Source organism: Lipomyces arxii (assembly GCF_038497795.1).
Source record: "Lipomyces arxii strain Phaff 12-163 unplaced genomic scaffold V1512scaffold_28, whole genome shotgun sequence".
NCBI lineage: Eukaryota > Fungi > Ascomycota > Lipomycetes > Lipomycetales > Lipomycetaceae > Lipomyces > Lipomyces arxii.
In genome coordinates this window covers 49,187-65,789 of record NW_027117727.1, presented here as the reverse complement: position 1 = coordinate 65,789, position 16,603 = coordinate 49,187, and the positions used below count along the sequence as shown (strand labels likewise).

At 41.4% G+C, this 16,603-nt stretch overlaps 9 protein-coding genes across 9 annotated transcripts; 4 read left to right on the top strand and 5 right to left on the bottom strand.

Annotated features, from left to right (window-relative positions):
* Window positions 1–52: 52 nt before the first annotated feature.
* V1512DRAFT_281488 (RecF/RecN/SMC) lies at window positions 53–4,389 on the bottom strand (the record flags this gene model as incomplete). Its single annotated transcript, XM_066918001.1, has 12 exons — window positions 53–527; window positions 575–701; window positions 747–952; window positions 1,000–1,236; window positions 1,285–1,570; window positions 1,626–1,924; window positions 1,970–2,109; window positions 2,156–2,257; window positions 2,303–2,900; window positions 2,953–3,609; window positions 3,658–4,018; window positions 4,067–4,389. The coding sequence occupies 12 exons, from the start codon at window positions 4,387–4,389 to the stop codon at window positions 165–167; spliced, it is 3,699 nt and encodes a 1,232-aa protein (XP_066769382.1). The 3' UTR covers window positions 53–164.
* Window positions 4,390–5,026: 637 nt separating this feature from the next.
* On the bottom strand, window positions 5,027–5,534 carry V1512DRAFT_189647 (uncharacterized protein; the record flags this gene model as incomplete). The annotated part of the gene is made up of 3 exons (XM_066913139.1): window positions 5,027–5,130; window positions 5,186–5,299; window positions 5,351–5,534. Coding segments are annotated over 3 exons (402 nt in total), but the record flags the coding sequence as incomplete, so codon positions are not given.
* Window positions 5,535–5,635: 101 nt separating this feature from the next.
* Window positions 5,636–7,311, top strand: V1512DRAFT_293179 (uncharacterized protein). The gene is made up of 5 exons (XM_066918323.1): window positions 5,636–5,999; window positions 6,056–6,200; window positions 6,249–6,427; window positions 6,477–6,544; window positions 6,596–7,311. The coding sequence occupies exons 1-5, from the start codon at window positions 5,844–5,846 to the stop codon at window positions 7,230–7,232; spliced, it is 1,185 nt and encodes a 394-aa protein (XP_066769380.1). The 5' UTR covers window positions 5,636–5,843; the 3' UTR covers window positions 7,233–7,311.
* On the top strand, window positions 7,312–9,076 carry V1512DRAFT_230337 (WD40-repeat-containing domain protein). The gene is made up of 5 exons (XM_066913952.1): window positions 7,312–7,577; window positions 7,624–7,700; window positions 7,751–8,690; window positions 8,742–8,886; window positions 8,933–9,076. Exons 1-5 carry the CDS (start codon window positions 7,512–7,514, stop codon window positions 8,977–8,979), a joined length of 1,275 nt encoding a protein of 424 aa, XP_066769379.1. The 5' UTR covers window positions 7,312–7,511; the 3' UTR covers window positions 8,980–9,076.
* Window positions 8,980–10,525, bottom strand: V1512DRAFT_288111 (mitochondrial carrier domain-containing protein). Its single transcript, XM_066918131.1, has 7 exons — window positions 10,371–10,525; window positions 10,168–10,305; window positions 10,058–10,120; window positions 9,875–10,012; window positions 9,492–9,829; window positions 9,209–9,439; window positions 8,980–9,159 (listed from the first exon to the last, which is right to left on the bottom strand). Exons 2-7 carry the CDS (start codon window positions 10,269–10,271, stop codon window positions 9,086–9,088), a joined length of 948 nt encoding a protein of 315 aa, XP_066769378.1. The 5' UTR covers window positions 10,272–10,305; window positions 10,371–10,525; the 3' UTR covers window positions 8,980–9,085.
* Window positions 10,526–10,680: 155 nt separating this feature from the next.
* Window positions 10,681–13,083, top strand: V1512DRAFT_249888 (uncharacterized protein; the record flags this gene model as incomplete). The annotated part of the gene is made up of 8 exons (XM_066914639.1): window positions 10,681–10,713; window positions 10,761–11,149; window positions 11,200–11,326; window positions 11,380–11,454; window positions 11,502–11,588; window positions 11,638–12,259; window positions 12,305–12,842; window positions 12,891–13,083. The coding sequence occupies 8 exons, from the start codon at window positions 10,681–10,683 to the stop codon at window positions 13,081–13,083; spliced, it is 2,064 nt and encodes a 687-aa protein (XP_066769377.1).
* V1512DRAFT_267833 (small subunit of nuclear cap-binding protein complex) lies at window positions 13,084–13,897 on the bottom strand. Its single transcript, XM_066917359.1, has 4 exons — window positions 13,690–13,897; window positions 13,568–13,644; window positions 13,476–13,520; window positions 13,084–13,427 (listed from the first exon to the last, which is right to left on the bottom strand). Exons 1-4 carry the CDS (start codon window positions 13,786–13,788, stop codon window positions 13,145–13,147), a joined length of 504 nt encoding a protein of 167 aa, XP_066769376.1. The 5' UTR covers window positions 13,789–13,897; the 3' UTR covers window positions 13,084–13,144.
* Window positions 13,786–14,885, top strand: V1512DRAFT_267832 (mediator complex, subunit Med20). The gene is made up of 3 exons (XM_066917358.1): window positions 13,786–13,991; window positions 14,042–14,501; window positions 14,553–14,885. Exons 1-3 carry the CDS (start codon window positions 13,978–13,980, stop codon window positions 14,757–14,759), a joined length of 681 nt encoding a protein of 226 aa, XP_066769375.1. The 5' UTR covers window positions 13,786–13,977; the 3' UTR covers window positions 14,760–14,885.
* V1512DRAFT_230324 (nucleoside transporter-domain-containing protein) lies at window positions 14,737–16,492 on the bottom strand. The gene is made up of 3 exons (XM_066913951.1): window positions 16,175–16,492; window positions 16,024–16,125; window positions 14,737–15,976 (listed from the first exon to the last, which is right to left on the bottom strand). Exons 1-3 carry the CDS (start codon window positions 16,383–16,385, stop codon window positions 14,868–14,870), a joined length of 1,422 nt encoding a protein of 473 aa, XP_066769374.1. The 5' UTR covers window positions 16,386–16,492; the 3' UTR covers window positions 14,737–14,867.
* Between the last annotated feature and the right edge of the window lie 111 nt (window positions 16,493–16,603).

The following is a 16,603-nucleotide window of genomic DNA, read 5'->3' as shown; positions in this document are numbered from 1 at the left end:
AACGCAACAATCAAGACACCTGAGTACATTGTAAAATTATTATATTATCAAAGCCAAGCATAAATCTAAACATGCATCCATATTCCACACTAATCATATACTAAAACAGCTTTAAGCCTCGACATACATTTTCAGCTAAGTCAAACGTTAGTAAATACTCAAAACTAAACACAACAAACTCTTACATCCAGCGTGAGCGCACGTGAGCTGTTCTCAACTTGTGCACGGTAAATACCAATGAGTGCGTCGGACCGCTGAAATAAGGCACTTTTCAAACTGATAACAATGAATTGGAACCCAGGTCCAGCATGGTCATGAATATAATTTGCAATCTTCGAGACGTTTGCGTTATCCAGAGCAGCATCAACTTCATCAAGAACGAAGAAAGGCGACGGTCTAAAAGAATGAATAGCAAATAACAACGCCAGTGCTGCCATTGTCTTTTCTCCACCAGACAGTTGCTCCATGTCTCTGAATCGCTTCATTGGCGGCATAGCATGATATTTGATTCCATCCAAATATGGTTCCTAATCTTGTTAATATTTTCGAGAAATCGTGAAGAAACTAGACGTACGTCTTGATCTTCAACAGTAAGATACGCAGTTCCACCCAGAGGAAATGATTTGCTTTTGGTGAGTTCTTTGTAAATTTTATCAATCTGATCCGCTATATGTGAATAGGCCTGATTAAACAAATTGAGTCTGCATGGATGTTAGCAAAAGGTAATCAATTTGCACTGTACTGACCGTTGCTCTTTGACTTGATTAAAAGCATCTTTGGCGCGTTTTGCATCCCGTCTGGCTTTGTCAAACTCCTTTTCAGTAACATCAAGTCTGCCCTCCACCTCTTCCAGTCTTTCAACCGCTTTCATGTTAGGGGTCATCTTCTTAATCTCAGAGTCAAGAGCTCTAATGCTTTCTAAAAGAGTTTCCTCAACTTCGTCGCTACCGTCCTGTAACTATTTAGTCCGCACTCAAGCCACTTTCAAATCAAACTTACATTCCGCAAATCCTCTCTCAGTGATGCGTAATTAACCGTGATCCCAAAAGATCGTGCCAGCCCAGCCCGGACTTGCGAACCTTCCATGCTGTCGCCTACCATGCCTTCGTCCATAGCTTCCTCGCCGATTGGGATATCAGCCAACGTGCCCTCGAGTAGCGGAATATCAATTTGTTCAACCTTGCAGTTACGTAATACTGAAACCTTGGCTGAAACCGTTTTCTCAAGCTCTTCTTGCTACAAGCTACGTTAGATACCAGTATGCCGAACTCCAGCAATACATACCAATACAACAAACGCTTGCGTACTACTTTCAACCATCTTTGTAAATCTCTGAACCTCTGCTTTAGATTGGGCTACTGCGTCCGCCAATTGCTGCACCTGAACTTTAATCTCGCCATACGAATCCCGTTGAGCAGCTAAATCATTATTGAGAATACTAATCTGCTCTTCAATCGCATCCTGCTCTGCCACCAGTTGCTGAACCAGTTGACGTTCCTTCTCAATATTGGCTTCAATGGCGCTTAGACGCTTTTGAGTTTCCGCCAAGCGTTCTTGTTCAAACCGAAGCCTAGTAGAAGTGTGAGTTGCTTGTCAATTCCACCAGTCTGTAACAAAACACTCACTGGTTAGTTATACGCGTCCTCTGCGTTGTAAAAGCAAACCTCTTGTGCGAGGCTGCTTGTGAGAGTTTACCTTGAAACTTCTCGTACTGCTGAATATTACTAACTCCAATCTTGTCGCAAAAGCTTGCAAAAATGCCGGCTTCAATTTCACGAACGCGCTGCGAAATTGTTAAAACTTGTTGACTGATTGAGGTCAACGTCTGCTCAGCCGCCGCAATCTTCGGTTCCAATTGCGCTATCTGCTCTTCAACAAATCGGAGCTCACTTTGACGAGATTGCAATGTTCGATTAATATCGGTCTATTCATATAATTAGTTGCATCTAAATTCAACAAGAGTACTTACCAGCTGTTCTCGTTCGTAATTTAAACGCTCGTCTGTTGCAATGACATCAACAGAGAGTGTTTCCTCGGCGTTCAGATTGTCCTTTCTTTTGGCAAGCTCAGACAGTTCGGCCATCAAGTTTTCTTTAAGTCTTTGAAGTCCTATAAACTGTTAGTGACCTTTTTAATATACGATAAATGAACACACCTTTAACAGCCTGATCCTCCCATTTCTTTGTCTGTATGCTGTTGCTTCTGCCACCAGTCATAAGGCCTCCCTTGTGAATGACCGAACCGTCAAGAGTGACCGCTTCGCAGCTGTTAGCAGACTCTTGTAAAAACGCAAATCACAAACCTTTGGCATCAACACCTTTATCCCACCGAACAAACTTCGCGACACTCATATCATCGCATACAACTGTGCTCCCGCAAGCATATTGCATTGCACGCTCATTTGACCCGTCGTAGTCAATTGTGTCAAGAGCCAGTCTCATTTGCTTATGCATACCTCGCAAATTAGTCGATACCGGCTTTACAACAACGGAGTCTAAAGGAATGAATGTACAAATTCCTGCTCGTTGCTCTCTCATGTAAGATATGCAATCAGTAGCAGTTCGCTGCGTATCGACAACAACAGCATCGAAGTTGCGCCCGAGAACCGTGATCATGGCAGTCTCAAACTTTTTCTGTTTCGGTTTGCACAAGTCAGAGACACGTCCTCGAACACCAGGGATAATTCTCTTCAGTGAAGCAATAGTTTCCTTCATGCGTAACTCCCTTTCAGACTCGCGACGATCTGCACTAGCGTCAATCAATTCGTTAAGACATTTCTGTAATTTCTCGTTAAGCTCCTGCTCCTTTGCTGACTGTTGAAGTCTCTTGGACACCATCTCATTCAATTGCTGCTTTTTTGTAGTCACAAATTGAAGGTCTTCATTAATTCTCGCGGATGCCTGTAGTAGATGTAAGTCAAAACTTAGCTGTAGATGTATAACTTGTTTGTACCTGGTCGCGTCTGACTGTGATGTCACGAACTTCCTCGGCCAGACGAGTTTTCTGCGTCTGAAACTCTTCGATTTTGCTTTGAAATGCAGATACAACATCCTCATCAGTTAGCTTTTGCCGAAGAAGATTGTCTAGCTGGCTCTTCTCTTTCGACGCATTTCTGTTGAAAGCTTCCTTAAGCCTGGAATAATCACTGAGGTCTTGCTCACTCAAAGTTATACCGGAGCCCGATGAAGCAGTAAGTTGTTCTGTCTCAAACTCAGCGATAATTTTATCTAGCACGTCTAGATCAGTTGTTAGTTGGGTAACAGTGCTTTGTTGTCTGGCAGTATCAGCAGCAATCTCATTTCGACGAGTGAGACGTTGTCTTTCATTAGTGTTGATGACCTTGATCTTTTCAACAACTGGGACCATGCTGGTCGACTTGTCCTCTATCAACTTCTCAATTTTGCGAATCGATCGTTCTTGCTTTTGCAATTGACGTAGAGCCTTTGCATGATTGGTTCTCTTGACATCAAACAACTCTTGCGCTTTCGATAGCTCTGATTTTTGGCTGTTGATTTTATCCTCGGCAATTTCAATTTGTATGTTCGTATCATCGATAACAAGGTCGTAGTGGTACAATTTCCAAAGGATATGCGAGATGACAGCAGACTCCTGCAATTTTTAGTAATGCACTTCGTAAACCACCTGTAAGCTAAATACCTTTTCCGCTTGCTTCTGTTGAAAAGCTTGAACTTCATCCTTTTGATCTTGATACTGCTTGATTTCGGTGTTGTAAGACCGCTTTTTGCTAAAAGCTAGATTTGAGGCCTCTGTAGCTTGCTCTTGAGATAGCTTAAGTCTATCATAATCTGTTTTAAAATCCAGTGAGCCTGAGATTTGCTCAATCAGTCGCGTCAGATCTTTTGGAGACTGCGACGCAATTGCTTCGACGTCACCTTGGAAGACCAAGAAGTTTCTAGCCTTAATCAAAATATTTTCTTCTTCCAAAGCTCTTGAGTAGTCATGTGCAGTCACAACCTTGCTATTCAAGCGATATTCGCTGGCTCCAGTAGAAGTAATTCTAGACGCGTGGTTAGCAAGCCTATGCAAAGTGCTTTGTAACACTCACGATCTTTTCAGATGTAATTCAGTCTCATCATCCTTCATATAAGTGGCTATCACAGAGGCAGTAGCAGGATCATTATTATTCTGAGTGGCAGTGAAATTGTCTTCATTCATGACGCGACCTCTGTAAACCAAATCCTTAAGCTGACTACTTCGTAAATGGCTACTTTTGATCCCAAGAACAAAAGATATAGCATCCATCATATTACTCTTTCCAGCTCCATTTGGTCCTATTATACTAGTAAAGTATGATGTACCAAAATCTATTAGCTGAGTGGACTTATAAGACTTGAAGTTCGAAACTTCAATACGCGTCAATTGTCCCATTTCGATAGAGTCGCCAGTTCTGTAGCTAGACCAACAATCAAACTTCTATAAATGTCGATAAACTTGTCGTGCTGCCGCCTGGACGAAGTAGCGTAGTTGTTGTTTGTAGACGACGCGTTAAATCGACGCGAACCCACAATGAACGCGGAATTAGACGCGTCGCAGAACCCTTACCCTCGAAATAATATTTTACTGGAGCGTTTACATCTTAAGTAAGTACCTCTGATAGCATATACCATCCGATTTACGTTCCTCAACTAAATAGAGATGAGATCCGGTACAAAACCAAATAGAGAATGTGCAAAACAATGTAGTAAAAGCCTAGAACGCCATTTAATGCTAGATACCAGCAACGCTCTCGTATTTTTCAATTTTCTTGTCGCTGCTGCTTCGATTTCTTCTTCTGCTTCTTTGAAACTTTAGAAGCGTTAGATGACACCTTATTTTCTTTGATATCCTCTGCTACGTTTGTCGTTATTGTAGCCTGATCTGAATCGGTATTGGGGGCATTTTCCATTTGAATCTCTGATAAAAACTGCTGAACGTTCTTTGCAATTTCGCGATTATTTACACCATCAAAGTTCCCAATAGCCGGAATGTTTTCAGTCGACGCCTTCTCATCTGTGGCTAAAGCTTTGGCCTTGACCCGCTTTTGGTCCCGGTCATCATCATACGCGTCGTTGCCAGATAGAGCATGCTTAATAAATCGTCCTGCTGCCTTTTTATCAACTTGCAACTGTCCTATTGCATGAATGTTAGACATCTCAATTAGATACTAAGCCAATACCAAACTTACTGCCTGTTACAAGTTCTTCAGCATTCTTGATTTTGGCCATATAAGTGCGAACTCGGGAAATATCACTCATTACTCCGTGATCTACAGTGGTATAACCTCCAACTTTTAGAGCGGCTAAATGGTAATTTAATAATAGACCCAGTAACGCAAATAATAAACACATACAAAATACAGCAGAGTTTAAAGCATATAATACTAACGCATGTGCCTTTGCCTTGTCTATCATAGACATCTCTTTCACGTACTCATTTAGCCCGACACTTGTAATAGAACTCAAGCTTGACCCAAAGTCTTTCATTGCGTTTTCTAATTCCATCGTCAAAGCCTCCAAATCATTTGCTGCACTCATTTTCGTCGATGTTGCTTAACAGACCGAGATGTCCAAAAACCTTTAAGGTTTCTCATGCGGCAGTAAAGCAGCCCTAAACCTATTACTTGTAAATACGATGGAGGACCGGTCTATAGTGTTCAATAAATTGCGATATTGATCTAGTATAGAGAAGATAAGCGGCAGAATATCGCTATATTTTTTGATTTTATCTGACTGAACTTACAATTGAACGAGTTTTAACCGGCCTTCAAGCTTAAACATTGCACCAGTAGTGCCAATCATCAGAACCATACTTTACTCAAGTCTCTGTGATTCAATACAAACACAATGAGTCTTGAAGTAGCTGCTGCTGAACCTGCAGAGATGGAGACTCTGATCGATGATAGTGCTATTAATATTGACGAATCTGAACTGCTTCAGGCAGATGAGAACTCAATGGAGATGGACGACAAAACGCCTGCTGAATTAACGGAGACCAATTCTGTATGTTCCTGACAAAATCATAAAGCAACTGAGTATACTGATAGCAATGGCAATAGGAAAAAGAGCCATGGGAACTTCGTCCCAATGCCGTCTTGCTGAGCGGCGTGGATCATATGTCTACCACAGACGTAAAGCTGTACGCTGTTACTTATTTCACTGAAGGGAACCCCCCTGACGTGGAATGGGTTGATGACACTTCAGGTACGGTGACTGCAAACTGAACACGTTCGAACAGACTTTAATACTTAGTTGTGCTGGTGTATCCTACGCGGGCTATGGCTACTGCTGCTTTAAACGCGTTTACATCAGAAGCCGAATTCTATGATAGCACCCCTTCTGAATTTGGAATACGGAATGCCAAAGTTCATCCTAAAAATGGTAAACATGCACTGAAGGTGCGTCACGCTTTGGACTCCGATCGAAAAATGGCGAGCACTCATGGGTTATAGATTATTTAATTGTTCTGACACAGCATAGAAACATTCTCGAGAACAAAGCAGATACTATCTTCTTTATGGCGATCCAAGAGAAGAGAACAATGACAGGTTCGTTGAGTTGAAGAAAACAGAGCATCTTGTCTAATGTGGCTAATTTAGATACAATCCGAGTTCAAGAAACGGCGGGAGATACAAAGAGAAAGAGGCGTATATGGACATTACAGATTTCAGTCGTGAGAGACGACGCGTGCGTGGCGGAGCAGGTGAGAAAATCGATGTCAGGGACAATGATGAAGATAAAGTGGATAACTTTCCGTCTGTATTGAAAGGCAATTTTAAACCACTAAGCAAAAGTTGGGCAAATGCCGGCGCCGTTGACAGATACGCGCCAGATCGTTATGATGAAGGACGGAGATATTCCCGGCGCAGATCACAGTCTCCAGAACGCCGCCGTAGGCGTTATGACAGCCGTTCACCTGAAAAATCGGTATCTAAAGGTCAAGGTCGCGACCGTGACAGTGGCAGTGAACCGAAATTTGATCGCGATTCAAGACTTTCTTTGGCGCTAGAATCGCCTAGATCTCGCCGCGCACCATCGAACAGATCTGACTTGGCCCAGCGAATAAACGATGGGGAGACTAGCAGCAGAGATTTATCCAGCCGCATTGGATCTCGAGATAATAAGAAAGTCAGCGATAGCCATGCTTCAGACTTCGGCAGTAGAGTCTCAGCCGGACCCAGAGAAGAGAACTCTCGTGGCAATCGACGGCGGGCGCATCATCTTGATTTTGACTGATATGCCTCAACACTAAGATTGATGTACACCACCACACTAAGAGTAGCGTATATGGTTTTTAATTGGGATTAACGTAGTATTTTTAGCAATATATTAATCGCTAAATTATCAAGCTCGCATTTTGTATGGCGTTTTGTCAAAAATCTCTTGGGTTTAGGGGAAGTTTTTGTTATCAAACCTAAATTTGAATTAACTCATTATCAGCCAGAGCAATGAACTGGACAAGTGAACTTTTGGTATTGCTACTCCAATTGACAGTTTATTGTAAATTAAACTATCATGCCTTCTAAAGACAACGTTCATGTTTTAGTTGCTCGATACCTTCGAGATAATGGATACATAAAGGCCAGTACGACTGCTCGGAGGTAGTTCAGCTAATAACACGGGACAGACCCTAGAAGCCTTGAAGGAAGAAATCGGCCTTGAAGATGACATGATACCAACTGATCACACTATTACTCTTGAGAGGTAATAACACCTTTTTTGGGATCACAGCTGATCATTTTAACTTATTGTAGTATTTTGGAAGAGCGCAAGATGTTTGATCTTTCCAATGAGTTTGACGGTTTAGTTGTTGCAGATACGAAAGAGAATACCTGGACAGTTCCTTATCCGCAATTTAGATCATTATTACCGAAACAAGTACCGGAGTCCAACATTTTGTTTGTCACGGTAGCCCAACTGTTAATGCATACTGTAGTGGACGACCTATCATCTGAACTCTCGTTGCGGCCATGTATCATTTCAACAGCCGCTGACCGCTCGCTGCGAATCTTTGATTTTTATTCTTTTAATTTATTGAAGTTGTATACGCATTTGCATTCGTCTCCAGTATTGACATTGGCTGTCCTTAACGAGTCCACACTTTTGACTGGAGGAATGGACGGTAGAATGGTCGTGTCGAATGTTGCCACAGGCGATGTCATTGCAGAAATGAGAGATCACATAAAGTATCTTGTCAGGATTACTTGTTCTAAAGATGGAAAGTATGTTGCCACTGCAGGCTACGATAAGAAGGTACATGTGTACTCTATTGAGCTAGAGAGAAATCAGGAAGAATCGTTTGGATTTACAAAATTGGGAGTTCTGACGTTTCCTACCAACCCGGAAGCAATTGCATTTGTCTATCCAAAGAATGTCACAGACGACAGTCCAAGGCTAATTGTCTCAAGAAGAGACTCGACCTTTTTGTACTACTACAAATTGTATCCCACTCTCATTGAGGCTGCTCGGCATAACTTGAATCCAGACAGCAATTCTTGGGTTGCATTTTGTGCTATGGATATCATTCTTGATCCTATCGAGTCAAAGTTTGTTGGCGTTGTTACGTCGTCTGTTCCGCATATGCGCTTCATGATGCTTGAATCTGGCGTTGATACCATTTTGCAGAACGCCTTTACAAAAGCTCCCCAGGATCATTACTCCACTGGAAGAGTCTGCTGGCGACCTCAAGGATCTGTAAGATAATTCCGCCAAGTGTTAACTAACAATTTGCTTACGTTCATTTAGGGTGTTTGGTGTAATGGCGATGACGGAATCATTAGAGGAATTGAAATTTCTACTGGCAACGTTGTTACGGAGCTAAAGTATCATGATGGTAAGGTCAAGGCCATGTATTCTGGTATAGTAGACGGACGGGAGATTCTTGTTACTGGTGAGATATATTACTTGACTGTGGGATTAATTCTGATTTTGCATAGGAGGATTTGACAAAACAATAGCCGTCTGGGAAGTGGAGAAGAGATGATTAGAGCAAATGATCAAATAGAGGTGATTAGTGGTAACAGATCAAGCGGCTTGTATATACGTGTAATTAAAATTTTTACATATAAATGACTCATGAAACATCATAGTTATTTCAACAAAACCGTCCGCTTTCGCGATTTCTGTATAAGTCTAACAAGTAAAATGATAAGTAATTCGATTTCTGTATATGTAAGCTACTTGTGGCAGAAATAGCGATTAATAATACTTACGATCTCGGAACATAAAAAGCAGACCCTGAACTAAAATTCCCTTGGAAATTTGCGGTCCAATTCCTTTAAATAAACCCCGTACTCCTTCGTACTTTGCAAGATACTTAAGTGCATCGACAAAAGAATTGTATTGCTGCTGCCCGGGCTTCTGCTTTGATTGGATCATCACCTTGGCGACAATTAACGGTTGAGATACAACAGTAGCCATGGATTTGGATAGTGCTCCAAGCACTATGTATTTCATTAGCGCAAATACTCTCCTTTGCCTATATTTAACACTCACAAAAAGAATCATATGCGGTAATGACCGGCTTATTATGGAAAATAGCGACTCGGAATCGTTGGTACATGCCGTATGTGATTGCTGGATTGATAACCAAAACCAAAGAAGCTTTTAAACCTCTCCATAATCCAGAAACATCATCCTCTTTAACAATGTCTTTTCCAGTCTGAATAAAACCTATTGGACTATCATCAGTCTGTTGGCGGGTTGTGACAACGCTGACTGGAATGGTAAGCATTTGTGCCAGAGCTCCCGCAGCCGCTCCAAGAATCAATTCCATTGCTGTTGATATCTGTGGGAACCTCTTTTGGTAAGATGACCTCAGAAATCCGTACCAGCTAATCAATGTAAGTCTAAATCCCTGAAAGAGCCAATTTCCTTACTAGAAATATGCAAAATTGGTTGAGGCAACACCAATCAATGCACCTGGCAGCCCTCTGTACAAAGCTTGTATACCGCCATTTTTGTATATTTTCACAAATGCATCGTATGAGTTGTTATAGTGTTCATCTGCAAATTCCCTTAACTATCAGCCAATGTCGGTACACCTTCACATGCAACCTTACTCAAGCTTCTCGTTACTGCTGTCTGTCCTGGCTTGTTTTTGAACTTGAAGTTTCGTCTTGATTCTACAGTAGACGTCAGTACTGTTCGGGCAAATCAAGTTTCCACATACATATCTAAAGGATACACGACGGTATTAGCCAATATGGCTCCGGTTGCACCTGATAATGCGTAACCCCAAGCAGGAAGAGGTGCTTCTTTCGACAATGCAGGCATTTTAAACAGCTAAGTATCTAGTGGAATCCAATAACTAAAAAGGCAATCAGATCAATACATTGTCCCGAAAAGTGACAGAAATGAACTTAAATTGCGTACAATTTTACTCAGGTTTCAAAAAGGGTACAGTCACAAGCTGTGCCTTATTGAAACATTAAATAGTGCCAACGAAAGCAATTGCAAGATAAAGCGCTAATTAACTTAGCGTGAAATGTTTGAAGTTATCGCGAGAACTAACATTTCGTAAGTCGGCCCGAGACTGCCGGTTTCATTGAAACGTCAACGTCATTCAAGGTTGTTCAGGGGGGGAGGGGTCAGTACTAAACCCCTTCAATCCACAGTTATCATAGTAATGGGACGCATCTTCCCAATACTATCTTCTATTATAGCAAAGCACACTTTAATTTATATGGACTACAAACCGTTCGAGATTAAAGCTAAGGTATGGGATTGGGAGGAATTAAGACTATTCAGGCGTTTAACTACTAGAATGCACTAGCAAAATCTAAACGCGAGCTCCAGGCTGGAGACTTGAACAAGGCATTAACATTGGCAATTGAAGCCAGTTCTGAATATATCAATGCGACAAGACTGGCGCAGAAAGAATCAGAGAAAGTTTTGTTGAAAGAACGATTCAATGTTGCTGCAAACCTCGCTCAAAAAATTAAAGATATAATGCGAAACGCGTCCGATATAGATAACAATTTTTCTGTTAAAGCTAAAACAGAATTACAATTTCACTTTGATCCCAGTCTTTCAGCGAAAGAAAAAGACATTCTTTTACAAAGCTCGAAAGTTAACAACGGCTTATATCCACCTTGGTCACCAGAAGATGTTAACTCTGTAGATAAACCCAAGGTTGGGAGCTCTTTATTCACGTATGTTTGTCATATCTGTGTAGCAATTGACCTAACACCGGTACTTTTAGTGATCCTTCTGGTTTTCTGAGTTTATCTGAGGCACAGGAAAAGGTGTTTTTAGAATGGAGGCGTCCAATAGATATATGGGGTCCTAAAATCATAGTGCTCGGCGATGGCGCTTTAGATATGAGTCAAGTATGATGATTTGGGAGTATTGGCGCTACAGCATTTCCTTACAACTACTATAGGATATACTGTCAGACTGTTCTGTTATTGCGTCCTTATGTGCGTGCGTTTTGTGGGAAGAACGGACGATGAAGCCGGTAAGACATTTCGGCTGTGAATCAACCTACAAGGTTAACAGAATAAGTTGATATCAAACATAATTTATCCTAGAATTGTGCCAACCGATGGCAAATATGTTGTGAAGCTGTTCTTCAATGGTACACATAGAAAGGTATGGCATGTATTTTTGCTATCTTTGCTTTGTCTTACAGCTACCAAAGGTAGTTATTGATGATTATCTGCCTGTTTCATCCACCGAAGGGTACATACATGTTATATCACAGTCGAACAAATATTTGCTATGGCCAGCTTTAGTTGAAAAGGCATATCTCAAAGTCATGGGAGGATATGATTTTCCGGGGTCAAATGCTGCCAGTGATTTATTTGCTCTTACGACTTGGATACCAGAACATATTTTATTACATAGCGATGAAGTACACATTGTTGCGTTATGGGATCGAATATATCAGGCATGGGGCTTTAAAGATTTGCTTCTCACTGCTGGAACAGGAAGTTTATCCAAAGAAGAAGAAAGATCTTTTCGCCTAGTTGGGGACCACGACTATACTATTATGGATTTACGAGTTCTCGAAAACGGGAAAAAGCTGGTGCTGCTTCGCAATCCATGGACTGACGGCAGCGAAACTGTGTTCACAAACAGTAGTTTACAAGACCTAGCGATCCAGCTTCCATCGTCACACAGCTCATTTTGGATGGAATTTTCGCAGTTATGTGTTCGATTCAACAGTTTGTATTTAAACTGGAATCCAAAATTATTTAAATACCAGATTCAGACGCACTTCGAATGGGTTTATAGATCGGGGCGAGCGGAAAAGTCATTTTGTATGGAGCTTTGACACACTATTTAATTTGGCTAATTGTTTATAGATCTCTGTCCTCAATACTCTATTGAAAATTCAAATGCTGAGCCAGTCATGGCATGGGTTCTACTCAATCGGCACATAAAAAGTAAAGATGAAGGGAAAACATTTCTTGCTCTGTATGCGTTCAATGAGCCTGGAACTATTGTGTGGATTCGACAATCCTCAGTTGTAAAAACAAAATTTGTCGATTCCAGGCAGACGTTGCTACGAGTCACAATACCACCAAGAACAAAATATACTGTGGCTGTATCTGCTGAATCCGCGGATAATGGTGGTGCGTCATTTTCGCTTTTTGTATATTCAATATTGCCTGTCACGATGTTGCCTGCTACAGATGGATTTAGTAATCGCATCAGCGTGAGCGGTCAATGGACGGAACTGTCAGCCGGAGGCAGCAGTAGAAACTATTCATTTGGGAGAAATCCACAGTTTCGGCTGAGCGTTCATACTGAGACAGAGGTGCGATTATTTGTGGACACATCAGTTAATACTACCGCAGTACATGCCGAATTGCTATGGGGCGATGGCAAACGAGTACAAAGGCAAGTTTTGGGTATCGAGGTTGGATGGAAATAACTAACAGAGTGCAGTGTTCGGCCACGGGATATTGTAATGCACACGGGAGAATATGCCATAGGCTGTGCTATTACGAAGCAGAGTACAATACTGTCAGGAGAGTACACAATTGTAGTATCTCTCTATGAAGCAGATGTTATGGGTGACTTTGATCTGTTTGTGATGTTTAGCGGTGACTGCTCTTTATGCCGTCTGCCTGATGTGTGATGGTTGCTATGCTTATTTTTTTGCATTGCTGGAGTTTTTTGAAATTGGTTTTCACTTCTATTTACTGTTCACTTCTTCGTCCATATCCGCCTCGACCAGTATCATAATCATCTCTAAATTCATCTCTGACCTGGCCGCCTGACTTCCCCCGACCGTATTGCCGTCCTTCCTTAAATCCCGGATCAATATCGCTTCTAATTTTGCGTTCGTCCAGTTTGGTATGATTAACGTACTTCATACAGTCTAACGCATCCTGATGAGTATAGTACTCCACAAAACAAAAACCACAAGGCGTTCTGGTGAATCTGTCAAGGCCCATTATAATTCTTTTGACTTCACCACATCTAATGAAATGTCAGAAAGTAAAACCAACACAACACAAGTTTACATACTTTGAAAATAACTCCATTATTTGCTCTTCAGTTGTATAAAATGATCTAATATTGGTGTTAGTGAAGTGCATTTCACATCTTTGGGTTCGTACAGATTTCCAACATATAACGTCGACGACTCTCTAAGACTTTGATATGTTTTCTGTGCTTGCCTTTCGTCCTTTTCTCGCTATTATTTTGTTAGATGTGTAAATCAAGACCACCATCCACATACTGCAGCCTTCTTGTCGGTGTAAGCACTGGGAACGTCCATTCTTGAGGCAGAATGAAAATTCTCGCGTGACTTTTCTTGAGGGTACCTATCGGAAGACATGACTGTGAAGGTGATATACGTTAAAAGTAAATAAGTAAGCAGTTAAGGCTATAAATTCATTGATGCTCATCAGCTTGACTCCTGAATTTTGACTAAACTTTATTTTTTAGATGTTGAATCTCTAAATCCAGCGCAAAACTGGGAATTGCTTGGCATACTATAGATTTACATTGAATGTAGGGCGGTAAAATGCCTGTTACTGGGTGAGTAGTTGTTTAAGTCTTAGATTATGAGAATATTTGCTAATGGTCAGCCTCCTCATGATCTCGGACGCGTCAACAAATATAGCAACAGTTTCATCAATTAATGACCACCTTATTCGCCTGTTTCCAAAATCTTTGGGTAGATGGTTTTTGGAGTATAAGTTATTACGCGAGAATCCGGTTGTGGATCAAGGAGTTGCTAGATCAGAGCCAGGCAGCGGCAATCCTCGATTTTTATCAGAGTTGTATCTTTCGCATCATCCAGACAAGACGTTTTGTTTGATCGATGAAGCTCGCAGCCAGGCGTCTGGTGGGACCAACAATGGCAAAAGAGTAATGTGTGCCTTTGACCGAGGAATGAGTGCCATAATAACCACAAAACTATCAAGTTTATGGCTTCTAAGACAGTCAATGAGAGCGGAAGGATTAGCTTTTGCAATCGGTGATGACTTTATAGTGCGCACAGGTAACGTTACGCAGACTGGTGCCTTTAAGTTTGTGTTAGTTGAGGTATGAAATTCATTATTTGAAGTTTGGGTTGAATACTTATCACTTCATTAGATTGAAGATTTGCGACATGATGAATTAAGCTCAGCAAAGTCTAACATATCATCATTTGTCTCTACAACCGGGTTTCCTCCAGGCAGACTTTTTTTTGGTGATACAGTTCATGTTGTGGATGACAAGCAAAGGAAAGACTCGAAGTTCTCGGTGTCTGATACGGGGTTACAGTACATGGAAGCATTTAGGATGAGACCAAACAACTAAAGCATATTGTATATAAGCATTATAAAAATTTCGCCCCGCAATGCATAGTGATTATAAACAACAGCGCAGTTGTATATGTGACTCAGCACCGATTTCTCTTCGCATAATCTATTCTATGGAGGCAACCAGAATAAAGCTAAGAATTGAACCAGCAGCCAATCCAAGATTTAACGACAAGCCCATAAATCCACCTGCGGCTTCCTTCTCATCCTCTTCGACAAAACTCTCAGCACCCATCATAGAACAACTTGAGTTGTATCCGTTTGAGATTCCAAATAGAAGCTGCAATAGCATGTAAAAGAAATCGCTAGAAAATGCGGCACCAGATCCGTTGATATTACATAAGAAAAAGGCCGGTAAAAAGATAGTCCTACTGGCAGAGAACAGAACGATTGACTTTGGATTCTTCATCACGAATTGTGGGTATCCGCAAATGAGACGTCCAACCAGATCGCCGACATTCCAAATCAAAAATGCAAATGGAATGAAGACAGCAGGGCGCGCCCATGAGCTAGGCGAGGAGACTCCTTCCGTGTAATTTACTGAAAGGACATTGCTTGCAAATACTGGGAACATCAGTGTCAGTCCAAATGTATAGAAGACTGATATTGACAAAAAATGTAATTTCTTGAACAATGTAATCAGACTGACATGTCGTCGTAGTACTGGGGACGAATCTGGGTCAGGGCCGTCAGTAATTCCCAAAACGACAGGGACATGATTTAACACTCTAGTATGTCTCCTGTACAAGTTAAGATAGAAAAATAGCGCCACGGCAGTGATAATAGACGCAGTCAAAAAGTAAATAAAAGAACTCCGTGCAGACGACGAAGACTCTGCGTCTGGTGAAACACGCGTAGCATCAACTGAAACAACAGCAAGAATCTGCGCGATCGATGGTAAAACGCCGGCGACTGCTTGACCAACCATGATACCTTGAGTATAAATAGGAGCAAACAGGTTTGCAATGGCAAAAGCACCATTTTGCGAGAATGCCGTTGCAAGAGAGGAGAAGAATACGGATATCATCAAATAGACAAAGTATGGCCCTATAGCCCATGTCCGACCAGCAATAGCAGAAATAGCAAGAATACCAAAATTGATAATATTCATGACCAAAGCAATCCATATTCTAAATGTGTATTTTGCTTTTCTCTGCTGATTTGACAATATAAGCATAGCAATGACGCCCGTGACAGTACTGGTAGTCATCATGCCTTATCAATTAGTGAACAGCTCTCAACAGTACAGCAAACTAACTCACAGCTTTGGAAATTTTCCTTCAAAAAAATGCTGGATTCAAATCTTTCTTGGAAATACGCAGCTGCGCTTAAAAAGCAGTTCCATGGCCAGAGCATGGCAATGCCTTATTCCACATAAGTTCATGTCTACACGAAGCGCTCAAATCAACTTACCAAGCAATAAGAACGTTACGTATTCGGCAAGGTCAAAGTTCTCTTTCACTGCTTTTTTATGCGCATTATGCAGATCTTCCTCTGTAAGGTCTTGTGACTCCATAGAAGAACTTGCTGGCCAAGCTTCGGCTCTATCAGAGTACGCTGGCGGAGCAGAGCGTTCATCGGTTTGAAGCAACATTTTGCCAGCTGGATCTGTTGTTCCTGCCATTAAAATACAGTGCGAACCGACTATTTGTTCCTAACTGATTTAATGTAGCCAACTTGTTTTATTTTGTAATCACTGTAATCGATTAGTCTTCCCCTATCTGGTACCTCTATAGCAACCAGGGTCTAATAGTACTACTTAATATCTAGGTTTGGATAATACGTGCTATCAGTACCAGTTTAATAACTTAAGCCGCACGACGGACCAGACGAGATCATGTT